Source organism: Pelodiscus sinensis, chromosome 3 (assembly GCF_052426305.1).
Source record: "Pelodiscus sinensis isolate ZL-2025 chromosome 3, ASM5242630v1, whole genome shotgun sequence".
NCBI classification, from domain to species: Eukaryota; Metazoa; Chordata; order Testudines; family Trionychidae; genus Pelodiscus; species Pelodiscus sinensis.
In genome coordinates this window covers 72,547,618-72,574,283 of record NC_143054.1, presented here as the reverse complement: position 1 = coordinate 72,574,283, position 26,666 = coordinate 72,547,618, and the positions used below count along the sequence as shown (strand labels likewise).

At 40.7% G+C, this 26,666-nt stretch overlaps 1 protein-coding gene across 2 annotated transcripts; it reads left to right on the top strand.

Moving 5' to 3' along the window:
* Window positions 1–284: 284 nt before the first annotated feature.
* CCNC (cyclin C) lies at window positions 285–25,871 on the top strand. Of its 2 annotated transcripts, XM_006118436.5 has the most exons (12): window positions 285–499; window positions 2,931–3,037; window positions 7,601–7,685; window positions 7,918–7,987; window positions 9,886–9,937; window positions 13,650–13,705; window positions 15,363–15,398; window positions 18,794–18,885; window positions 20,251–20,318; window positions 20,729–20,808; window positions 22,863–22,981; window positions 24,199–25,871. In XM_006118436.5, the coding sequence occupies exons 1-12, from the start codon at window positions 468–470 to the stop codon at window positions 24,251–24,253; spliced, it is 852 nt and encodes a 283-aa protein (XP_006118498.1). In that variant the 5' UTR covers window positions 285–467; the 3' UTR covers window positions 24,254–25,871. The 2 variants fall into 2 exon arrangements, with proteins under 2 accessions (XP_006118498.1, XP_075780041.1); XM_075923926.2 differs by lacking the exons at window positions 285–499; window positions 7,601–7,685.
* Window positions 25,872–26,666: the final 795 nt, after the last annotated feature.

The following is a 26,666-nucleotide window of genomic DNA, read 5'->3' as shown; positions in this document are numbered from 1 at the left end:
CCTTCCAGTCCTACCACTCCATTCAGGTGGCTGCAGGGAATCTTTGCCTTAGCCCGTCTGCTCTTAGAAATCGGGGGAAGGATACAAGGTGCAGCAGAGAGAAAGCAGAAGCAGCCGGTGCAAGGTGCAGCCCCAGCCTGCAGCGCCCCGCAGCCCCCCGAGCCCGGCCAGCACGCGGTGTGCACCAGGGCTCCGCTGAATTTCTGTCCCTCCCCCGCGCTCTTCAGCCGTCCCCGCCGCCTCCCTCCTGCCGGTGACTCTGCCTGGCCCGGCGGCGGCGGCGGGGTTGTTTCCAGGCGGAACCCGCCTGCGCGGGAACTGGCGCGCTCGGCAGTGTGCGCCGCCGGTCGGCGGAGCCAGGACACCGCCGGGCTCCCGCCGCCGCCTCCTTCCTCCTCCTGCTGCCGGGCTGAGCGGCGGGGTCCTCGGTAGCGTGACACAGAGCAGCCGCCTCCGCGCCCCTCTCCATGGCAGGGAACTTCTGGCAGAGCTCGCACTAGTGAGTGGCCCCTGGCGGCGCGGGGCTGCCCTGGGGCGCCTGCTGCGGCAGGAGGGGTGCGGGGCCGGGCGGAGGCGGTGCCCGGCTGTCGGGGTGGCCACTGGCCAGCCAGCTGGGCTAGGGGCTGTGGAGACCACGGCCGGGTGGCCCGGGCTTTTACACCCATCCAGGCGCTCTTTAACCCGGTGAATTGCTCGTGCAATTCAAGTTCGCTTCGGATTCTCCCCCTCCTCCCGTTTCCACTGCATTATTTGTTTTAAAGCGAAGGCCATAGAAAACTTATTAAACTAACGTGGAAAGCTGTAAAGTGGGGTTGGAGGAGTGGACAATGACAATAATTTATGAATCCTAATAGAAATGACTGTTTCTCCCCTCTCCACGGTTTTGGCACATCCAAATTGTGAGCCAGAGAATGTGGGTTTTTTAACAGACAAAACAAAATGAAAAAAAAAATTTCTCCAAGCAATTGAGAAGGAAATCCAGAGTGTGACACTAAAACTTGTGACAGAAGGAAGAATAGTGTGATGGGAGAGGAATGTCTTTTGGCAAAAACAGGGATATGACCATTTAAAATAGGATCCATAGGGAGTTATAATTGATAATTTATTGTTAATTAAAATGACTTAAATGCAAATATTTATAAATAATAAAATAAAAACCTATCTTATTTACTTTAGGAGTTAGAGTATATTTATGTCTACATATTTAAAACAGCTAATACGTTTTTTTGGCTTAGTAGCAATTTTCATGACAACTGCAGTTTAGCTATTTCCTTTCTCTTCTATTTTGTTCGTTACTCACTTGGCTACCCTGATTATAATAAATGGAGATGCTCAAATGCACAACAATTATTTACCAATAAATGCCTAATTTTCCATCTCACTCCAATGTAGGTATACATAGGTGAACTTTCTAGATTTATACGTAGCCCAAGGCTGCTCAAAATTACTTTAGGTGCTGCCCACCTCTGACGGGGGAAGACTTTGCATGTTGCCCCTGCCTTCATGCAAATCATCAGCTCCCATTGGCTAGTTCTAGATAATGGGAACTGCGATGATTGGCCTGCGACAGGAGCAGAGTGCAAAGTCTCTACTCCCCACGTGGAGTGCATGGTACAGAGCAGTACATGGAGGCTGTTTTGAGCAGCCTGGGGCTGTGGCAGGCATCCCTGTTGGGCCGCTGGCCGGGAGCCACCTAAGGTAAGTGTCTACCGGCTGGAGTCTGCCTCTGGCACCCCACTATCTCCCACTCCCCAGCTCCCTGCCCCAGATCACCACATAAACTTTCTGCACCTCTCCATCCCAGGTCACAACTCTCTCCCAGACTCTGCATCCCCTTCTATGCCCCTTCCCCAGGTCAAAATCTATTCTTGTGCAAATACCCCCTCCTGGATACTGCACTCCAATACACTGCCCCAGATCACAACCCCCTTCTTCACTCAAACTCCTTCTCAGACTCCTCACTCTCTCCTGCACCCCAATCCCCTACACTGAGCTCCCTTCTGCACCCAACCTCCATCTCAGGCTCTGCATCTCCTCCATAGAAAAGTACAGTCCTTGACCACTTACAAAAATCTTGGAGTGCCCCCCATCAAAATTATTACCCATCTCAGAATTAGACTCTCACAAATGAAGTACATGTGTAAATATTTGTATGAAGCATCTGAGTAATAATGTTGGAAACTGATTAAAAAAGCTAATTGTAGCATCCCATCTTATTAACACTTTTAAGCAGTTGTATATTGGGAGTGCAGCAGAAAAGTCGCAAATGCTCAAGGAATGGCTGTATAAATACTCCGTGTCTAATAATAAACTGAACCAAGAAGAGAGAGAGAGAAATCAAAAGTTAAACTAAATACATAAACAGGGCTCGACAAATAATGTAATCTACTTGCCCGTGGCGAGTAGATTACAACCCAGAAGAGCCAGCGCGGAGCGATCTGCACATGTGCAAAGCGATCTGCACATGCGCAGAACGCAGAACAGCACAAAACCACGCAGCTGGCGAGTGGGACTTGCTGCCGCTTGGCGAGCCCTGTACATAAAGTAGTCAAGAATGAAGTGTTACCATATTTCATTATTATACAAGAATGAAGACTGCAGAGCAGTCCAGTTCTGAGTATACAGAATTTTAAAAACTCATATTTGAAAAATATAGAATAAAACATAAATAAGTGATAGTTTATCAGTTGTATAAAGTTTTCAGCAACAAAATTAAAATAAATCCTCTTACTTTTTGTTTTTTCCCCCAAAGCTGACTGTAATGACCCTAATGAAAATTTATTTCACAAGCATGACTCTCTTATTGCAAGACTTGATTAAAGGGACACTATCAACTTGGTTTCCCACAAATGTAATCTGCAGTCTAATGGAGTTGAAGACATTGCATAATGTTTGGGCATAGTTTTTTTTAAATTGCTTTCCCTCTCCAGTTTACAATGGATTTTGGATAAGCAAGATCTGTTGAAGGAACGCCAAAAGGACTTGAAATTTCTGACAGAAGAAGAATATTGGAAATTGCAGATTTTCTTTACTAATGGTAATCATTTTTATCTTTGACTCTGCTGTTTAACCCACACTGTATTTACCCATGTCTGAATCCATATTTCAGTTGGTTAGAATAAATAATTTTCTCATTAACATTTATATACATTCTCTCCACATATTTAACATGTAACTTAAAGTAACCGTCTTTTAAATATTATCCAGATTAGCTGTCCTCTTTGTTGTACAAAGGGTTTTAAAGATAAACTAGCTATACATGTATTTCTTAGTTATCGTATGAAATTTTAATAGGCTTCCTTCTTATTTTCAAGATGTTTCTGTAAAGATAGGAAGGGCAAAAAAAAAAAAAAAAGGAAATTTCTATGTAGAGACTTAAGAAGTGGAATTATTTAGGACTTGATCCTGCAAGATGATAAACATTCTGGACCTAACTAAACACATAAATAGTCTTGTGTAAGCACATGAATAGATGTGTGGGAGCAATGAGATATCTTTAAAAACCTGAGTAATGTAGCTGTTGCTGTAATCAGCATTATACTGTAATGCCTACATATCATATTAAGAGATTTAGGGTATATCCATTCTGTAGGGGAACCCCCCCCCAAAAAAAACTTAGCAATGAGTCTCAGACTCAAAACAGCTGTTTTGGGTTTCTGTTATGAGACTGACAATAGCAGTGTTGGAGCCCTGGCTCTCAGATTGTTTCTCCTCTCCTCCCCCCCATCACAAATAATTAGTGAATACTCGTGTATATCTAGTGGATTGTTTATCCTAAAATTCCTTGAGGACAAAGTAAAATAATATTCTGATTTTATAATGCAACAAGATTTAAAAGGACACTGATAGATTAACAGTCACATATTTCCTTATTTATGTTACTCAGATTACTTTAGATGTATGAAATATTTTAAAAATCTAACTTTTTTCCTTGATTTGCCTTTAGTACTTCACTTCTCTTGGACAAAAACATTAAAAACACACAGCAGAATTGTCAGTTTTAACTGACAAAGTCACTTTGTTACATACTTAAGTCAGTTTAAAAAAAAATAAAATCAGCTATGACCATTGTCCAAGGAGGGATGTTTGTAATCACTCTCATATGTGGGAATGTGGATGTTAACTAACTAGAGTATATGGTCCCCTTGTGGTAGATTAGTTTCCTTTTCTGGTGTTTATGCATTGGCACAGAAGCTCTGATGTTTGGGTTACAAGCTGTCAAGAAGAATATGTGAACTTTAAACAGATATGTTTTCATTTTAAAATCAGGTTTTTGAAATGGTTGTGAAAGCACTTAGTCGTAGTTTAAAAAAAAATATTGGAGAAAAACAACTTAAAATGTTCTTTAATATACTTCATTTGAAATATTCAATTTCATATTTCATTTGAAATATTTCTTTAGGTGCTTATCAGTTAACTTTTCTAAATTTCACTTGATAGCTCTCTCTCCTCTTAGGGGTGGATAAGACAGGGGTGGCTTGCCAGGTTTAGCTCCTGGTGGGCTCTCTCCACTCTATTTACTTGCCTGCCTGCAAGTAATGGTGGTCACAGCTCCTGTTGGCCACATATTGCCTCTCCCAATCAATGGAAGCAATGAAAAGCTGTGTGGAATGGGACAACGCTTCCCGCAGCTCCTGTTGGCCAGGAACAGTGATCTGAGTCCAACAGGAGCTGTGACCACTGGTTCCTGCAGCCGTACAGGTAAACATAGCTCCTGGTGGGCCACCATCGCTAAGTCTGGCAGACTGGATCCAGCTGTGGGCCAGTATTTGCCCACTCTTGGCCTTGCAGAAAATCCCTACGGGAGGGGAAAATAAATTTAGAAAGTTCTATGTGGCTTACTACGTGGATTTTTTTCTTATAAATCATCCTCAGTGGGAGGACAACAGCCTATAGTCAGATCATGGGGAAACAATACTATAATTGTGTCAATGTCCCAAGATTCATTGGGAAGCTTGTACACATTCAGGTGTTCATGCAGAGATATTTCATGTTGCAGCTTGGCCCCTTTTCTGGCAGCATTGCTTATTTATGAGCCTTGCTGCTATTGGCAGCCTTGCCTTAGCTGTGCCTCTCTGATGGGGTGAGGACATCAGAAGTTAGAAACAGGGACTTTGAATAAACATAATCCTCACCATAACACAAAACATAGATTTTCCAGAAGAAAAAATGTGTGTGGCCAGGGAACAGGCTATGAAGAGTGAGTTTCCCTTAAGTTTATCCCAGCTCCAGCCAGCTGTGCCCCGAAAACCTTCATGTTCTCAGTTGGGAGATGTTTGTGCCCTGGAATTTGGGGTGAAGAGCTTTTGTTGTCTGTGGGAGACAGTTCACAATGGTGTATGAGCTAACTAGATAATTACAGGTGGTAACATCCTTCCCATACAGTGTAAGAATTGTTTATTTTTTGCTGTACATATTTAAACAATATTATGTGTGAACTAAATGACATAACTTGAGACCTCTGTATAAAAGACATGATACTGATAGGGCATTGCCATGCTCGAACTAACAGCAGAGAGGGAAGTGCAGGAGAAATAGCATGTAGCAAAATGTAATGTTTCATTCTCAAATCCCACCTCTGTTCTGTATCCCAGGTTTATGCATCTAATGTGCTTGGCACCTCTCCTGTGCTTGGGAGGCCAAATGAGTTACCTGCACAGCTGACACCAGGGCTGCTTCTTGGCCAACTGGCAGAGAACACTTTGCGATGGAGCAGCTGACTGCTTCCTCTGGTCTCCCACCCCCTTTCCCTAGACTAAATATGTCACTTCTCCAACACCTGCTGCCTCTGCCAAATCCAGTGACCGTGTTAATTTTGGCAGCTTTATTCAATTTGAAATGTATTTAAAAGTAATGGGTTTTAATTTAAAATAGTTAATTTTTAGACTGTGGGACACCCATAGTTTTGCCCAGTGGAGGGCTATGTAGTATGTGGTCACCTTCCCAAGGGACATGCATAATTTGTATATAATGCACCAAATTGTCATCCTCACCTTTAAGAAAAGGTTCAGTCCACATATATCACAGACTGCAGCATTCATCCTCTGTTATCAGAATAGCCTACTGAAACATGGTCTCTTTGGAGCCAAGCCTCTGAATTGAAAATGAGGGCTGTCTGATAACACTTCAGAAGAGTAGTGAGCAACCTGTAGCCTGTGGGCTGCATCCAGCCCATTGGGTGTCCTATGTGTGGCCTGTAAGATATTTTGTTTACTGTTGCCCATGTGCAGGGTTGCCAGATTCTGCTCATTTCCATCCACGTAGATTTTTCCTAGAAGTATTAATATAGTGAAATACACATAAAGCAAGAGCACGTAAAGTGAGGAGCTTGCTGATTATGTGCAACATTGACAATAAGAGCTGTGTACTCCCTCTGTGTCCAATCAATATGCTGCTATACAGGCAGTCCCTGGGTTACGTACAAGATAGGGACCGTAGGTTTGTTCTTAAGTTGAATTTGTATGTAAGTCAGAACTGGCGTCCAGATTCAGCCGCTGTTGAAACTGACCAGCAGCAGCTGAATTGGACACACCTGGGGCAGAGCAGCTGGGGTGCTGCTGTGTTGGTCCTGCAGCGCTGCTCCTCAGCGCTACTGGACCAACCCGGCAGCACCCTAGCTGCTCTGCCCCAGGTGTTCCCAAGTCAGCCGCTGCTGAAACTGATCAGTGGCTGACTACAGGAAGCCCGAGGCAGAGCTGCTCTGCCCCGGGCTTCCTGGAATCAGCCGCTGATCAGTTTCAACAGCGGCTGAATCTGGACGCCTGGGACAGAGCAGCTGGGGCGCTGCTGGGTAGGTCCCCGCAGTGCCGCACCTCGGGGCTGCAGGGACCAACCCAGCAGCACCCCAGCTGCTCTACTCCAGGTGTCCCCAAGTCAGCCGCTGCTGAAACTAATCAGCGGCTGATTCCAGGAAGCCTGGGGCAGAGCGCACCTCGGCACTGTGGGACCAACCCGGCAGCCCCCCAGCTGCTCTACCCCAGGCGTTGGCTGCACTAGCTGCGCCACCCCCCCCCCCCCCACCCCAGCAGACCAGGGAGACGCGGAGCAGCTTTCCTTGCCAAGGAGGACGCGGGCGGCGGGATCGCGGCGCGTCTCGGCGGTCCCGCCGCCCACGTCCTCCGCAGCAAGAAAAGCCGCTCTGCGTCTCCCTGGTCTGCTGGGGGGGGGCGCTAGCTCCGCGTCTCCCTGGTCTACTGGGGGGAAGCGCCTCCCGCACCTCCCGCGCCGCCAGAGGCGGCGACAGTGGGGGAGGCACCCCACACTAGCGGGGACCCCCCCCCCGTTCGTAACTAGGGGTCCGACTTAAGGCAGACTGACGTAACTCGGGGACTACCTGTAATTCAGTCGGCACACCCTGCAAATTCTAGGTATGCAATTAGCAAAACTACCTTATCCTGTGAGACCGTCTTGGTTATAACAATCTTGTGGCCCACTGAGATGAAAGGGGGCCACTCATGTGGCCCACTCACTAACCTAGGGTGCCAATTGATGCTTGAGAACCCTTTGAACCCAGTTTTTTCCTTTGGGCCCACATAGAGTGCCCCAATAAATGGTACTAAATCATATTAAAAATGCAACTTAAATATTCATTTTTTTTAAGTCATCCAGGCTTTAGGTGAGCATCTTAAATTAAGACAACAAGTTATTGCCACTGCTACAGTCTACTTCAAGAGATTCTATGCCAGGTAGGACTATTTACTATGATGGTACAAGAATAATTTGTTAGGTAGATTTTGATAGCCTATTAAAATGCAATAATAAAATAAAAATACAATTTTTGTTTGTGAATAGTGTAAAATGTTTATGTCGATGTTAATTTAAAGTTTTTACTTTTTACTTTTCCAAAGAAAGTGTGGTGTTCTTGATAGATTAATATGTGAAAGTAAAACACTATATAATTTTGTTATAACATTTCAGATATTCCCTAAAAAGTATAGATCCAGTATTAATGGCTCCTACGTGCGTGTTTTTGGCATCCAAAGTAGAGGTATGAAGTATTATCATTTTCTAATGTAAAAGTATATAATATATAAGGGAGATGAAACATTTAGGGTTCTTAAGATATTTTTTGTTGTTTCCATGATTTGGGGGTTCAAACTTCTATTTGTATATGGATTTTCCTATCGCTTTAGCATCAGAGAGAAAAGGCCCAGTGACAGTTGCTAAAAAATATTATTTCAAACTTACAATGTGTCCTGAGTTTCTGGCCTGTTTTCTCAACCCTAAAGGATCTTGAAAACCTTTAATAGAATGTTTAGATGATATTTTAATGTACAGGCAGTCCCCGGGTTACGTACAAGATAGGGACTGTAGGTTTGTTCTTAAGTTGAATTTGTATGTAAGTCGGAACTGGTACATATTGTAGGGGAAACTCTAGCCAAACATTTCTCCAGAGCTCAGTTTTATTCTCCCACACCTCACTTCCCTCAGTCCTTTATTCTCAAGCTGAGGTGTCTGCTGAGAAAAGCCGCTCCGCGTCTCCCTGGTCTGCTGGGGGGGGAGGGTGCTAGCTTTGCGTCTTCCTGGTCTACTGGGGGGAAGCAGCTAGTGCGGGGTTGCCTCACCCCGTTTGTAAGTAGGGATCCGATGTAAGTCAGATCCATGTAACCCGGGGACTGCCTGTAGTTATTTATAAATCTAAAATTGTGCTGTTCTGTCAAATTTCCATTTTTCTGTTGTTCAGTTTTGTCTTTTATGTATAGAAACTGGTTAAATGTTTCCTCTAGTTTTCAAATATAACTGAAATTCGCCTGTGATTTTTACTGTAAATGGGAAGGGATCTCCAAAATTTACCACACTTACTTTTTAAAATTTCAGTAGCTCAGCTGTTTATTTTGAAAAAAGAGTGTATATAGTTGGATGGTAAAGGATATTAGTAAGGAGATACTAGTCTTCCTAGCTGAAGTTCCCTGACGTGAGCATGGCCAGGGTAAGCAATGCCTGAGATTTTTTTTTTATCATCTGGAGGCTGTTCATAGCCCTTTGTGAAATAAAAGGGTCTCAGGTCATTCCTTGTTAAGTGTCCACATTTCCAGAAAACATACCTGTTATTTGAAAACTTTAATGTATCCATACAAGGGAATTTTCTCACACACAAAATCTGCTGACGTTACAGCTGGTTCACCTGAACCATGGTTATCACTAGTGGAAGTCTTTGTATAGATTAAGCTCTGGCAGCATTTGGTGTATGTTCATTTTCTTTTTATCACTGTGTTAATATTATCTGCTGAAAATATCAGATAGAAATAACAGATACATAGTTTTAATTTACACACTATGGAAAACACTGGATGCCAGCAAAGGCTTGTCTGTAATAGGTCTCCCACTAGTGTTAAAAGGACAGCTGAACTGGTGTTAGCACTGGCAGGAATTGTTCTATAAAATTACCTTATGTAAATAATGCCTTGTCTTCTCTATTAATATTTCCAGCAGTATTGGATATTGAGCTACCCTAGCAACATTAACAATGGCTTTCTAGAATAGGGTTTCCCCTCAAACAAGGTTATAATGTATTGGTAGTGGGATGTTTGATCTTGCAGTGTGACTACTTATTCTGTATGGGTACTATAAATAAATCTGGAAATGTGAATCTGACATTTCTGAGCATTAAGTGTTTGTTACTATTTCTGTTTTAATGAGAACAGTGGAGTAATTATTAAAAGAAAAGTAATTTCTGTCTTGATATATTTTTACTTAAATAATTAACTTATTTCAATCAGAATGAGAAATTGAATAGTGAAGAAAATATTTTAGTTAAAATACAATGTAAAAAAGAAACAAGAGAGCAAAACCTAGTGCTTTTAAACTGATTAAGAACTGTGATCAGATGACATTTCAGCAAGTTCAATACTAACTTGATCACCTCATTTACTACTCTTTGCTCAGGAATTTGGTGTGGTCTCAAACACAAGGTTGATTTCTGCTGCTACTTCTGTATGTAAGTGTAAATGATGTATTTGTTATAGTATGTTAAGTAGTCTCTTCTCAAGGTAGAGATGTTCACTTAGTAAATAAATGGTTTCTTATTAAATCATGAGGGATTTTTAACCTTGCTCCATAAGGACAACTTGTATATAATCTGAAGAGCCCTGCAAATCTACGGACATCTGCTTTATCTCTGGACTTCTGCAGATATAAAGCGGATGTGGATGTGGTTATCCAGGGCTCACTTTTCTGGATGTAGATACAAATTTTGCATCTAGAACCCTGCAAATTTGTGGATATCAGTGGGAATCCACATCCAGAGATGTGGATATCCACTGCTCATTTTTGTGGATACAAATACGGATGTGAATACAAAATTTTGTATCTGTGGACTCTAACCATCTATGTTTTTATGAGAAAAGACACCTGTTTTAAGGATGAATATGGAAGAAAAGGTCTTTCTTATGTATTATTTTACAATGGTATGAGTTCTAGTAGGAACATATCAGGCAAATCACAGCCAAAAATAAGGTGCCATGATGATTATCCTAATAAAGAAGCCCTGAAAATCAGCTCTATGTTTCAGTTCAAACAAAGGTGTAAATCAGATGAGTTGAGCTTTATTTGTCCTTTTTTCGTGATTCCCTTTCATAGACCTATTTCTCTGTTTGAGATTCTTGATAAACCTCCATACTTTTTACTTATTTTTAAAATACTTTTTGTTAAGAAAATTAGTCATTGCAAACACATTATTATAGATTATAATTCATTTTCATAGGTAAAGCAAAAAGATACTCAATTTTCATAAAGATAATATTTGGTTAGAGAAAACACTTAAAATTATTTCCCTCATTCTTCTCTTCCATTCTCTCCTATAACTTCCTCTCATTTACTGAGGTCCTTAAACTAATGACTTATGTAGATGAATTCCATGATCCAGCCCATGAGGTCCAGCTGCTCTCAGCTGACAATTTCTCACTGCATTGCTCTTTAAAATATAGGTCAATGCACTTAAACCCTCACTTACAGCATGAGAGGGCAGGTGATTGGCTGCATTTGTAGCTTGCATGTGCAGTGTATTACTCCATTAGGTTGGCCCTGGGACAATTCCACCACCAGGAGCTGAAATGCTTCTCAGTCCTACCCCAAGCAACTCTAGAGGACAGGTTATTGCTGACCTAGAGTGGCATCCATAATATAGTTTTAGTTTTAAAAATAAAAGATCTTCAGGTTGGAATCTTAAAGTTCATGGAATCCTAAATTTTGATATTTGGAAAAAGACTAAGGTTGCATATGATATAAACTTCTAAAGACTGACATACTTTAATTGAAAATATGTATATAGAATTCTGTGATTAAAAATACATTGGTACTGCGGTTAGTAGTAGACTTGCCATTTTACATTAAAATCTTAACAAAAAGGCAGATTTGTGTGGTACGTTTGTACAGCAATGAAGAAAGCAGACCTGTATTTGATAAAGATACAGGAATCTAAATTTGATGTTAGTCTGTAGGAATCTTGCTTTTTTAAAAATCCCCCTACATCAGAATCCTGTAGAGAAATGTCCTCTTCAGTGCTTTAAAAACGGAATACTCCACTGCACTTGAGAGCACATATTGATGACAATGCACAGGTGACGTTTTCTTCAACTTCATCTTTGTCATCTGCTTGTGCCTCTGTTAGCAGAACTTCTTCAGCAACACAGGTTCAGCTGGTTGGTGGAGAATTTTGGAGAGGAGGGAAGGGATGAGTGGTAGAAGTAGGAGATTCATAAAAGGCAACTAACAAAAAGGAAGATCTGTAAGTTGGTTGAGGCATTTTGGTCTTTTGCACTTTATGCAGTGGCTAGAGACACTGAAGAGGTAATATACACTTCCACTTGGGTAGAAAGCACCTTAAATTGATCTTTAGCAAGCTCTTTACAATACCCCTGAAGGTGAGGAACAGCTCAATAGGGAGCTCGTTCCAGCATTCTTTGGAAATAAAATCTTTTCCCCACAACACTTCCCAAATATTGGGATTCTTTTGCCAATAGGACGTTTTCTGTCCTACTTCAGAATCAATTAAAGAGCCATGATGAAAGGACCATTCACTGATGGGTATAACTGACCTGCAACTTGGGTTTAAAACTTGCCTTGGTCAGGTTATATCTTTCCAACACTTTTAATGCTGTTTTTCTGGGATGTAGTGGTATACACAAGGTTTTGTTTTTATAATTATTATAGAATTATATTGTTTACATTAGTTTGTATATTGTTTCTGGTGTAAAAAAAAACAAGTAAATGAAGTTATAGTAGTATGCTGAATAAATAATTCACGTAATCAGTGAGCAGGTCATTATTCTTTTTAATCTATCAACCAACTAAAAAATTCCCTTTTAATTTGAAATAACTAAAATTTCCATCTCTTGGCATGATCACATAGACAGAATTCATATGGAAGCACATGTGCATACATACAGGCAGTCCCCGGGTTACGTACAAGATAGGAACTGTAGGTTTGTTCTTAAGTTGAATTTGTATGTAAGTCGGAACTGGTACATATTGTACCCCAGGTGTCCCCGATTCAGCCGCTGATGAAACTGACCAGCGGCTGATTACAGGAAGCCCGAGGCAGAGCTGCTTTGCCCCGGGCTTCCTGGAATCAGCCGCTGATCTGTTTCAGCAGCAACTGACTTGGGGACACCTGGGGTAGAGCAGCTGGGGTGCTGCCAGGTTGGTCCCCGCAGTGCCGAGGTACGGCGCTGCGGGGATCAACCCGGCAGCGCCCCAGCTGCTCTGTCCCAGGCGTCCAGATTCAGCCGCTGTTGAAACTGACCAGCAGCGGCTGAATCGGACACGCCTGGGGCAGAGCAGCTGGAGTGCTGCTGGGTTGGTCTGGTAGCGCCGACCCTTGGCGCGGCAGGACCAACCCGGCAGCACCCCAGCTGCTCTTGGGGACACCTGGGGCAGAGCAGCTGGGGTGCTGCTGGGTTGGTCCCGCAGCACTGCTCCTCGGCGCTACTGGACCAACCTGGCAGCACCCCAGCTGCTCTGCCCCAGGTGTCCCCAAGTCAGCCGCTGCTGAAACTGACCAGCGGTGAGAAAAGCCTGGTCTGCTGGGGGCGGAGGGGGGCGCACTAGCAGACCAGGGAGACGCGGAGCGGCTTTTCTCGCCGTGGAGGACGCGGGCGGTGGGACCGCTGCAATGCATCTCAGCGGTCTGCTGGGGAGGGGGGCGCAGCACCCCGTTCTTAAGTAGGGATCCGACATAAGTTGGATCCACGTAACCCAGGGACTGCCTGTACTTTAAAACTTCAGATTCAATCCTTTAGTTGTTCAGAGGGCTAGACCCTCCACCCACTAATGCTATAGAGACTTAACAGAATCAGGCTGTAAATTATTCTGGTTCTTTATGACAGGGAATACTGTCTGATCAGAAAATGTTAAATGTCCATTGTGTTAAGAGTAGGATCTTCAAAATAGCTTTAAAATGCATGATCTGACAGAGCTGTCTGTCTGTATTGAAATGAAACTTCACCTTTCAGGAATTAAATAACTGAGTTTTACAATCGAGTTAATTCTCTTCCAAAAAGGATTGTTCTTTATCTATAGCAGCAGATGATTAATGACCAAATAAGAGGATTTGCGGTTCTTTAAATAATAGCAATAGGTAAAGAATATGATACAATTATATAATTTTTAATAGATTGATCTTTTTTTTGTTTTTGTGTTTTTTACTGCAGTGAAAACTAGGTTTTCGTATGCCTTTCCAAAGGAGTTTCCTTATAGGATGAATCATGTAAGTATAACTCAAATAAATACATAGCATGTGTGAGCAGGAATAAACTATATATTTTTTACAGGTGGAACAGCTCTGTAGCAACAATGTAGTGACCAGACTTCACCATACTGGCTCTGCATAAATATTTAGTTCCTTTGCCTTTTTTGTTTAATTCATATGGCTACAACATTGTAACTGTTTGATACAAAATAGTACAGTGTATCGTATTTAAATCTCAAGTTAGGGTTTAAATCTCAAGTTAGAGGCAATTAAATCTCAAGTTAGGGTTCAACTGAGAGAAATTTTAACTAAACAATTCTTTGGAAACAATTTTTTCAGGTTTTCCATGGAAATATCCTATTCTTTGCTAAATAATTCCTAAATAATATAGTTCCACAATTAACTTTGGATTGGTTGTAGGAAAACCATCTTTGGATAACCACATCCATTTTTGCTGTTTCTTGATGAAATTGTTATTTTTGTATCACTTACTTTCCTTAAATTAGCAGACAGAAATATTATAAAGGGAATAGAGAAACAAAGTGGGTCAAAATAAAATAGCAGTAATTATTCATCAGTGCGAGAGAAACTTTGTTTGATATCTTATATTTTATTGTTGGTTACAAAGTACACTGCTACAAGGTAGATCAAAGTAATTCTAATTCCTGGGATAATTATCAGGCCTACTACACATCGGAACAGTTGGCTCATGTTAAGAGTTTTTTAATCTGTAATAAAAGTATGTCCTTTTAGAGTGAAGAAGTGCCTAAATTTTATTTGCCATTTTGTTGCCCAATCACTCAGTTTGGTGAGCCCAATGTTATATATATTAACTCTGCTTTAGATCTTGATCTAGATATGTGGGGCAATACTGTGCTACTATTTTAGGATTAAAGCTACATAAAAGTATAATAGTGAATAGAACTGCTCTTCTGGTTGTTGTTGAGTCAACATTCAGTTATCTGTTATGGTATCAGTTCCATGTAACCACACCTAGATGTAGCATAAGTTATAAAATTGTGGAACCAACACCACAGGAAACTTCATCCCGAGTCTTGAATATGAGATGTCTTGATGACTATAATTTCACAGAATATTTTAGTAACATTTTATACTCTAATATCCTATTCATCTTTGTCAATATGCCAGATATTTTTTCCATTTCATTTCAGTCTTTGCGGTAACAGTAGCTAAACTAAACCTACTAAGGCACAAAGAGCCTTCAATTTTATTTGAAATTTAAATAAAGTTGGGGGCATTCAGCAGTTTGCAAGATCCAGCCCCACGTGAACAAAGCAGCCTAAGTACTTAAATAGATTACAGAATAGATTAAATAGATTACAGAACACACATATACAGTGGTTACATGAAAATACTTACACGCAAAGCAGTGACAGAAAAGAAACTGTCCTTAGAAATGGAGTGGGTATTAAAATGATGATAGTTGACTAGTGCAATAAATGTTTTTTGTTGAGATATTTCTTAATTGGTTTGTAGTGTTTCTACAAAAGAAATTTTGCAATGGTAAAACTGCTAGGGAATGATTGGGGTTTCTTGTGAATTCATAGTATATGGGAATGCATATATGAAAAAAATATTAGTCTGGCTACTGATTAACATATTCTTTCCTGTTAAGAGAAAATTGTTGCTTAATTATATTTTTAATTCTTTGCAGATATTAGAATGTGAATTCTATCTTTTAGAATTAATGGTAGGTGTCTTTCTATTACATTCATGTATTTTTACCTAGCAAGACTATTCTGGATTCTGCGCATATTAAATATATGTTTGGAACTGCTGTTTGTTTTTTCAACCTGAATTTCATTGTGAAGTTCTTATTGTCTTCTTTTTCTCAATAACTTGTGTTTTTGTTTTGTTTTTGAATATAGGGAGGTTAGTGGCCCTGTGTATTTAGGTTGCCTACTACTTCGCACAGTATGGGTATGTCTACACAGCAAAGTTATTTCAAAATAACAGCCGTTATTTCGAAATAACTTTACTAGCGTCTACACAGCCAAACCGCTATTTCGAAGTTAATTCAAAATAGTGGAGCGCTTATTTTGAATTTGGTAAACCTCATTCTACGAGGAATAATGCCAAATTCAAAATAGCTATGTCGAAATAAGTGCTGTGTAGACACTTATTTCGAAATAGGGGGCCTTCGGCCTTCCCAGGGTGCCCTGGTGTCCACTCCAGCCTCAACCAAGAACACTCCTCTCCCTCCCCCTACTGGAGCCCTTAAAGGGGTTGACTCTGGCCACAGTGCCTGTGCCAGCTCCAAACCTGCCAGCCCAGAGCCAGCAGTCACTGCCCTTGACCCAGTGGCCCCAAAACATGAGCCAGCAAGCCTCTGGCAGCCAGCCTTCCACCATTCCCCAGGAGCAGTCTGCCAGCTCCCAGGAGCCTGCCAGGGCCCGGAGAAGGTGGGTGCCTTCCTGATCCAGGGTGGAGATCATGGACCTTATTCAGGTTTGGGGGGGATGCCCCCGACATCCATGATCTCTGCACTAGATGGAGGAACGCGGCTGTCTATGGCAGGATAGCTGCCAGCCTGGCCACCAAAGGCCACATGCAAACCCAGGAGCCTGTTTGCATGAAAATCAAGTTGGTCCGGCGAGACTTCCAACCTTGAGCTTCTCCTCCCCGTTCTTCCCCTTGCTTCCCCCTTCCAGGTCCCTCCTCCCAGGTTTCCTGCCTCCTTTCCCCATTCTCACCAGAGTTTCATCCCTCCCCCCCCCCCCAGTTTTGTTAAATAAAGAGAGTTTGTGTTCATGAAAATACAAGTATTTTATTTTACATCAGGAAGGGGGGTTAGGAAGGGGTAAGTGGAAGGACGTGAGGGAGGAATGAGGCACAAGCCCCCAGTGGGGTAGACCAGGGATGCTCTTAGTGCTCCTCAGGATGGAAGCTCTCCTGCAGGGCCTCCTGGATTCTGACAGCTCTCCCCCCTGATGGACCTCCCGGATGGCAGCCTGCAGAAAGTGCAGCCAGGCTCGTAGCAACATGTCCACGAGAAGCACCAGCATGCCCAGAGACAGCTCTGGCTCCATGTTGCAGAGTGCTGTGGTGTCCCAAGTGAGGGCAACCAGAGCACGCAGAGACAAAATGCTTTGCTGTCCCTCATCGAGGTAGGCAAACAAGCAGGGAAAGCTGAGAACTGGATGTCCAGGGGGGTCCCTTTAAGCACAGGCCTCAGATAGCCTCAGGCAGCAGCCACACAAAGTAACTCCTGATCTGATATCCTGCCGGACCTGGTTCCAGCCAGCCTTAAATGCGATTCAGTATGGGCACGCTATTTCGAAATAGCCAAATGCTATTTCGAAATGCATTTTGTGTGTAGACGTGTTATTTTGAAATTAGCTATTAGAAATAATGCTGTAGTGTAGACATACTCTATAGGGTTCTAATGATCATTTTTTAAAAACTCGTATACCTCCGTTGTGTGTAGAAGGACTCTGATATTTGACAGGTTGATGACGCTAGGGTCAGAGATAGCAATGTCTCTTTTGTATTATGAAATTCTGCTCAGGTTTGTCTGACACACATTTTTTAAAGTTGCCATTTTCCTTTCAGTTAACTTTGGCAGATTGCCAAAATAACTAAACATCGACATTCAAATTCTTACAGTGAAAATTTAAAGATAAATTAATATTTGTGAAGCATTCAGACATTAGGATGGCTAGTGCTCTAGAAAATACCACAAGGAAATTAATAATTCTGTGTTTGTTGAAGAAGTTGGGTTGTATCCTGTTAAGATGGGGCCAGACATTGACAATGAAGATAAAAATAAATATTCAGTACTGCCTCATTCCCTGAACTTCATTTATTTTCTGTACTCAGTGAGGCTAGAGTCCTGTGGAACAGTACAGTCACGATTAAATAGCATTCAATCATGTAACTGTATATAGACTAGAGCATTATTCAAAGAAGACCAAATTAAGGTAACAAAGGGATCTGAAAACCTGATGTTTCCTAACTTTTGAATGCTTAACACTGCAACCTAATGTTGTTTGAACATTAGATATAAAATATGTAATTGTGTTGTATGTTTGTAATGTCACCACTGCTGTATTCAGTAAATGCACCAAATACAAGTTTGCAGTTCTTTGAGTTGCCCAAATACTAAATTATTTAGTGTGTACGTCTTTTGAGCATCATGCTAACATTTAGCTACCCTGACTCTTTTTGTTAGGATTATTGTTGGGATTATCTTAATGTTGCACAGGGAGTCAGGTCAGATAACTAGATCACACTTCAGATGATTATACCTTATAAATGCATGATAAAGATATGAAACCTGCGTTAATTTTTATAGATCTGGAAGAACAACATGCTTGAAGTTATTGCAGCAATGAAATGTCCTAAATTTGCTGTGTATGGCTTTCTGTATATTTGTAACAGGAGTAATATTTCTTTTGTTGAGAAAGAGGTGTTTTGAATGTTATTGTCCTGTGCTATGCTTAGGAACAGTTTCTGATCTTGATAATTAATTAGACATCAATTGCAACTGACTTTATTTACTTTTTGTGACAAATAACATTTGCCCCTGAATCACTGTATAGCTAATTTTTGATTTCTGCTTTGTGTGTAGCACATATTCACTGACGCAGCCCTCTATTGTTGCATACTGCTAACTAGGTATTGTTGGAAGATGAGGATTGATTTTTTTTTTTATTCTTTCTTGTACACTCTAACTTTAAGAATAAGGAAAAAAATTAGAGCTGTGTAGACTTTTTAAACCAGTGTCAATTATTTTGGCAAGTTTCTCATATATAGTATTATTTAGTGACAGACTGTTTTCTGGCAGTGTTCTGAATTTTCAGTTGGGAATTATGGGTTTGTAGACAATTGAGGTTTCAGTGTGCTGCAGATGTGACACTTTGCCTCTTTAAGGGAAAAAGAAAGGATGGGACATTGACAGTCTGTCAATCAGTGTATATTTTGGTTCCCTCATTATCCCAGAATTAGGGTTCTATTATACTAAAATATATTAAATTGAATGGAAAAATAAAAAATAGATTGTTAAATCAGTGTTTATAATGCAAACCCATGACAGTGTATTTTCTATAATAATTATAATTTGATTTTTTTAAAACTTGTATCTAGGATTGCTGTTTGATAGTGTATCATCCTTATAGACCTTTGCTCCAATATGTGCAAGATATGGGCCAAGAAGACATGCTACTACCCCTCGCATGGTAATGAAGACAAAGGTTAATACTACTGCATCCTTTCAGTAGGAAAGTTGACTTGGGGGAAAAAACCCTTCAGAAATTGTCAAGTACGAATTGATTTGGCCATTTCTACACATAAAGTTGCAGCAGTTTATTGATGTAAATGTGTCTACACAGGGGTTGACAATGGTGTAACTAATAGATCAGTGATTTTCAAACTTTTTAGGCTGCATACCCCTTTCCAAATAATGCAATCTACCAAGTGTCCCCACCTGAGACAGTTAGTATTGATGGAGGTTTGGCAGGTCATCATCATGCGCCCTTCCAGATTTCTGCCCTCCATTGAGTATTCGCTTTTATATGATTTCAGACTGGGGCAGGGGTTTCACTCCAACAGCGGTGTAGAAGAACATTCAGAGGGGCAAGTAGAGACACCAGGCAGCCTGGACCAGCCCTGAATGGTGGAGCTTTGGGAGGGAGCGCCACCTGTACTGCCTCTCTTCAGCAGGCCTCCAAGCCTGTCTGGGTTGGAGGGAACACAACCAAAAGTGGTAACTCAAAGGCGGGGATCAATTTGTTGCACTCCCCCTCAACCAAGACAGGCTGGATGGCCTGCTGAAGTGAGTCATGGGTGCTGCACCCTTCCTTAAGCTCAGCCATGTGGGGTCTGACCCAAAATGCCTGGTGTTGCCACTCACCTCCTGCTCCCCAATTTTTCCTCCGTGTCCCCATAGTTTGAAAACTTCAGTACTTAATAAAATGCTGTGTTCACTGTTACATGATTTTTCTTGCATACCCCGACAAGAGCTCACATACCCCAGTTTGAAAGCCACTGTTTAGTTTAAAGATTTTTTTTAATTAAAACATTTAAAACAAAATAAAAATATGCAATAAAAAATGTAACCTATGCCTCTCTCAACTGTCTATTAGAAGCCAGGAACTCCTGATTTATCACTTAAACTCAGACAAGGTCTCCCTCTGTAGCTTTGAACAAGCTACTATCCCTTTTTGCCTTTGTTTGCTTTTCCTTGTAATGGGGATAAAAATACTTCACAGGAGAGCTGTGAAGATTGCTTGGTGTTGAAAATTTTAAAATGTATCTTCAAAGTACTTTGCAAAGCAATATTTTATTAGAAAACAAAATACTCTTCCAAGTAGAATTCTTAGAAGCAAACCATCACTAAAGTCACTGGGAAAAAATCAAAAGATTCAAGAGAAGAAGTGTGTGTACATCGATGCAGATATTAATGATTTTACACCTTCATTTCTGACTGTCTTAATGTTTAAAAAAAATCCCCCTAAATTTAAAATAAAAACAGATGGTAATTTCTGAAGTAAAATGGGAATAAAAGTAAACAGGGCATTTGTCTACTATTTTTGTTTGCACAGGAGGATAGTGAATGATACATATAGAACTGATCTTTGTCTACTGTACCCTCCCTTCATGATTGCCCTAGGTAGGTAAAAAGTTCAACTGCTGTACTGTATCTGAATGGTTTCATCTTGCATAGTGTTCCATGAATGGACATTTCTTAGCAAATGCACTGTTCTAAAGAATGTTGATTTGTTTATCTTCACCATCTTCTTCAGTTATCACTTCAGATGTTACTGACAGTACTGCCATGTGGCTTGAAAATCTTACAAGAAACTTGAAAGCTTGATTCAGAGCTTAAATCCCCACAACTATGATGTGGAAGTGTTGTAGAATGGATAGTACTCAAGGGAGACATTCAGAGCTACAAAGAAAGAAACAATAGTAGAAACCATTCTGAAAATTGATATTTTTCAATTACAAACCTCTTTTATTTTTTATAATAAATGAATCTTTGGTCAGTAGACATGTTCCTCTGTTTATTTTACTTTGCAGCTTGCCTACATGTGGCCTGTGTTGTCCAGCAGAAGGATGCAAGGCAGTGGTTTGCTGAGTTGTCTGTTGATATGGAGAAGGTATTTTTTCTTACTTGATATGAGATATAATTAATAATATAAATTGATATTTTGCAGGCTTGTCACTTAAATCTCTACTGTTGTTACATGATGTACACTCTGTACTGTTAAACCTGGTCAGGAATTAGAGGGGAGATTTCTAAAAAAAAACCCAAGTATTTCAGGAAGAGGACTTGATGATTTGGTATATAGCACTCTGTCATTAGAGCCAGTGCTAAAGCACAGAGTGCTGCTGGAATTGTCATCTTTCAGATGAAACATAAAACTGAGGTCTTGTTTACTTGGGGCCACTAAATAGCTCATAGCATTTTTCACAAAATGAAAGTGTTAACCTAAGAGCATTCTGGCCGAACTCCAGTGTGGGCAGTTCTGCCTAATTCTTTCTACAGTATTAATAGCTTACTTGCTATTCTCATTTTAAATATATTTGTGGTGTAGTTTTGCTGTGTGCAATGTGCATTAGAATCTTTCTGGATAACACTATGACCCCAATCCATCAAAGCACTAAAGCTCATGCTTATGAATTACACTTTTGGGTTTGACTACCCAGCACATTTCAGAGTGTTGTTCATATATGTGCAAAGTAAAATGAGTTGAACATGACAGGAAATACAAGGGGAAAACTACTCTATCAATGGGTTGTACTATGTAGTGACTTAAGTTACTCCTGCTCTTGAATATATTTGTGTGTTTAGGCTTTCCATTTCTGATACTAATAGCAATCTAGGCGTAACAGTTCACATCCATACCACTTAGCCAACTGTGACTCTGATTTCAGAGAGATATATTGCTTTCATGGTGCTCAATGCTTTATCTGAACTCGGGCTTTTCTTGTGTGCTTGTTTTACTATCAAGTATTTTAAGTCAGTGACTGCCAATGTGAGAGCCGTACACCACATGCAATCCTTTCTTAGAAAAAAATTCTGCACTAGAAAAGTCATATCTGTACAGGTTAGTAGGAAGAGGGGGCAGAGCTAAGAAAGCTACAAAGCAAAAAATAAGTGGTATGAGTAAAAAGAATAAATTATAGAAGAGGTTGAACCTGTCTAATCTGGCACTATTTGGTCCGACAACATCCATGTAGTCTAGCATGATTTTAATTAGTTGGATGTTCACTTATGGGTGCAGCCCATAAAGTTTGCTTACAGCCACCAGTTCTGTGTCCTGCGCTGTAGTTTAGCTCTAATTTACCCCTGAATGTATTCTGGGAGTCCAGTAAGCAGTAGAAGCATTGGTAATGCTGCTAGACAATATTGACCCCACTCATTGGCAAACTTTCTGGTTCAGCAACAACCAGGCCTAGATTAGAGAGTGTTCCAGACTAGAGAGATTCAAAAATAGAGAGGTGAAAAGATAAAGTTGGTAGATGGTGCTTTGGCAAAACAAAAGAGCCGCTCTGAGACTGTAGAAGTTCACAGGACAAAATAGTTGTGTGCTGTTCAGCCCCTCCCCTTCTCTAGGGTACTAAGACCAGTGGATTTCAAACCATAGTACACGGAGCACCTGTGATGTGAAGAACACTTGCTGGGTGATCCAGGGACCACCATTTGCTAGTTATATGCTATTGCATGGCCTGGTTAACAACTGCTATATAGACTTAATAGAAACTAAAACTATGTTCTTTATATTATTGTTCCATGTAACTAGTTGCAAATTCAGTTTTTGATGGGAACAAAGTGGTTTGTGTAATTCTGAGTAAGAGGCGAAGTGCTCAAGAAATACTTTGTTAGAAATGCAGTGCTGAAAGGGAACTTGAGACATCAAGTCTAGCTACCTGTACTAAGGCAGGACTAAATTAACTTAGACCATCCCTGACCAGTCTTATGACGTAATTTACCATCAGAAAAAGCTTTAGAACTCCTGAGCTAGAACAAGATGCTCTCAGCTGTCTGGGGAAATAATAAAGATTGCTAAATTGTTGAGAATAATGTGAAGGCCACCCTGATATAGAGAAAACGCTATACTTACATTTTGGTTGGTTGGGTTACACGTTTTTGTGGGTAGTGATGAACACAGAACCATTATAGTATCTGATCTCAAATATTTCTAATTAGATTTTGGAAATAATCAGGGTCATTCTAAAACTGTATGAACAGTGGAAGAACTTTGATGAGAGGAAAGAAATGGCTACTATTCTTAGTAAGATGCCTAAACCGAAACCACCCCCAAACAGGTACTGTGCATTTTTTTCTCATGTCATATTGTATACTGTAAAAATTTTAAACCAGAAACTTCCTTTTAAACACAAGAGAACATTTCATTGGGCATAGTAAATATATTTACAGTGAAGAACTTTCCATGATAGATTCCTTCCTGTCCACTGGTTTGGGAGCTATGAAGAAGAAACAGAGGCAGCTATGAAACAGAGGCAGCAAAGTGGGGGAGCAGGAGCTGGGGGGAGCTGGCTTAAAAGCCAGTTCCTCCAGCACCAGCTTGCAATGCCACCAGACCCCCATGCTGCTGCCTTTATCAGAGGCAGCAGTGCAGGGAAGGATGGGACAGGGGAGGCTGCCATGAAGCAGTCCCTACTCGTGCGGGGCGGGGTGGGGGGCGTTCTGAGCTCCTCGCAAACAGAGGCTGCTCTGCCTCCCGTGACATCAGAGCAGCCTTTATCCACAGGGAGCTCGGACCACCTGCAGACAGGGGCTGCTGCCACCCTGCACTACTGCCTCTGTATCAGAGGCAGCAGTGCGGGGTGGCAGGCAGCTGGTTTGCACAGGGAGATGGTTTTTAAACTGGCTCCCCTCATGGACTGGCTCCCACTTGGCACCCCACGCTACTGCCTCTAATACAGAGGCCCTGGGTGGCAGGGAGCTCTCTGGGAGGGAGAGCACTGGCTGCTGGCCCCGCTCCCGAGAACTATAGAATAGTTGAGCAACTGATAAGAATTAATGTAGTTACTTGAGTATTCTATTACTCAATACAGTGACTAGGAATGTTAGGTAACTAGAAAGGCCTGACTGCTCAGAACTGTGCCTGTACAATTTTATGCAAAATTTGCTCTGGTAGGTACTGTTATGTACAGATTGTCAAGTTACAGACAAATCACAAGATGCAAATATATGAGCTTAAATCTGGTATCTGCAGAGGTAAACTGGGTGCGCAGTTGGACAGTTTTTTATGTATCCAGTTTTAAAAATTAGATCCTACAAATACATTGTTTTGTATGTTTTCTAGTTGAATTATTTTATATATACACAGTTATCAAAATAGTGGGGGTTTTATTGCAGAGCTGGGACAGGCAAAAAATGCTATGAATTTTGTGTCTAAATATTCAAGGGGCTTTTAGTACTTGGTCTTATATTGCAATGTTAGTTCTTCCTTTCTTGAAGGCTAGCAATGTAAATAATGAATTTATTATCTGAAATATGTGTCTCTCCCTCCAAACAGTGAAGGAGAACAGGGTCCAAATGGAAGTCAGAACTCCAGCTACAACCAGTCTTAAGACATTCCAAAGAACTTTATGGACCACTTTGGATCAAGACATACTGGGATCTTAATTGTGTTCATGAAATGGACCAAAGATTTCAATAATGTCTTTGACCTAGAACTTGAAGAATAAATGGCTTGTTTCTATCAAGCATATTGAAAGCTTTTTCTTTAAAACTGCATCAACCCCTTTAACACTGGAACAACTGCATTGGCAAGATTCTCAATGTAAGGAATTCAAAAGTTTTGAACAGAGCTGCAAAAGATTCACACATGCACTTCAATGTTGATAGCTGAATACTGTTTTGTTTGCTTTAAGAAAAACATAGGTTGCCATTAAAGTGAAGATTTTTTAAAAGTACAGTAGTGAAGCCTGTAAAATGTAACAATATTAATGGCCCTGTGTCTTTATCGTTATTTGTTACTGAAGGAGGATAGTGTATACATCTTTTAATTGATCTTTCCATTTGTTTATAGCTAAGGACTAATATGAAAACCCCTCACAGTCTTTCAGAAACAAAGGCTGTAAAAACCTGTAAAAATGTTGCTAATTTCAATGGAAACAGTGCAGGGAAGAAGTTCCTCTTCTGGACTCAAGCGATGCTGTTTTACTCAGTACACGTAGCTTGGATATTTTTCCACAAAACGTAGTAGCCACGCTTACCAGAAAAGTGCAATATAAAATGGGCATTTGGGAAAAAAAGTTTTCTTCGCCATTTTAAATATTAGGAATATTTAAAAGTTTATAAATTATTTCAAGTACTATACTGTGCAATCCTCAAATGGTTTAGAATCAACTAACTTTTTTTATTGTAGGTTTTTGGGGCGTGGGGGAGGGGGCTTACAAAAGGTATACACTGTTAGTCTGCCTTCATTGTTGTGAATTTGAGTTTATGTAGAATTTTACTGAAAGGAACAAGCTTCATTCTGGCTGTTTTAAAATGTTACTTTAAGAATAGCTTTTAATAATTATTGCAATGATAGGATTCTTTGTTAATGACTTTTTGGACAAAATTAGTTTCTTTAAAGCCATGGGCTGTAGCCTGCATTCCTTAGTCATGCAGAACTCCTGTTCAAGTCAGGGTTCAGCCCTAAAGATTAAGGTTTTCCCTCTTCATGTACTGTTTAATTCACAACTAAAAATGCTGATTGTACCACAAATAAAAGTTGGATAGAAACTGATGTCCAATAGCTTTTTTAATACAATATAAATTTTCTCCAAAGCATAGTAACACATTACATAGGTTTAAACTATAGAAAACAAGTGCTTGAAAAACATGGCCAGATGAAACTGGTTAATTCTAAAACTTGACCATTTAAAAACCAACTAACATTTTTTGCAGTCCTCTACTGGACTTCTAATTCAATGAAGTGCAACCAAAGGTGGTTTTGTATGCAATCAATGAGCCCATTTGCACTTAATAATTTGTATTAAATGTTTTATAAAAATAACTAACACCCATTTTACAGTGAGTGAAAACAGGCATTTTAGCCTTATCATACACTACTTTTGTTGGTAGACACCTTATCCTTCTACTCTTGGAAATTGGCTTGTTGGTTTAGTCCCTGGAAGCTAAACACTGTACTGTTTGTAATGTGGACATGATGGGTAGGAATAAATCAATGCAAACTAACAGTGATTATGTGTAGTTCTTAAAACACTGATGATTTCTGAACTAAAGCTTTATTCAAGTAATATTCTTGTCATCCTCAGTAGGAGCAGCTGTGCTAAGTATTTGCAAAAATCTACAGTTTTACAGCATTTTAACCTAGAAAGTGAACTATTTGTTTTCAGAACTTCTTGCTTCTGCATATAACTATATGTTCACGATTGTAGTGTCCAAAATGTTTTTTCCATGTAGCTCTAAAGAGCTATTTTGAAGCACTTGGAAAAGGGGAAAGTTATCAGGAATAGTCAACACGGATTCACCAAGGGCAAGTCATGCCTGCCTAATCTGATTAGCTTCTATGATGAGGTAACTGGCTCTATGGACATGGGGAAGTTGGTGGATGTGACATACCTTGACTTTAGGAAAGCTTTTGATAAGGTCCCCCACGTTATTCTTGCCAGCGAATTAAGTATGAATTGGATAAATGGACTGTAAGGTGGGATAGAAAGCTGGCTAGATTGTCGGGCCCAACGGGTAGTGATCAATGGCTCAATGTCTGGTTGACGGTTAGTTTCAAGTGGAGTGCCCCCAAGGATCGGTTTTAGGACCTGTTTTGTTTAACATCTTTATTAATATCCCAGATAAGGGGACGGATTGCGCCCTCAGCTAGTTTGCAGAGGACACTAAGCTATGGGGAAGAGGTAGATACATTGGAGAGTAGGGATAGGATGCCATGTGACCTAGACAAGTTGGAGGATTGGACCAAAAGAAATCTGACGAGGTTCAACAAGGACCAGTGCATAGTCCTGCACTTGGGTA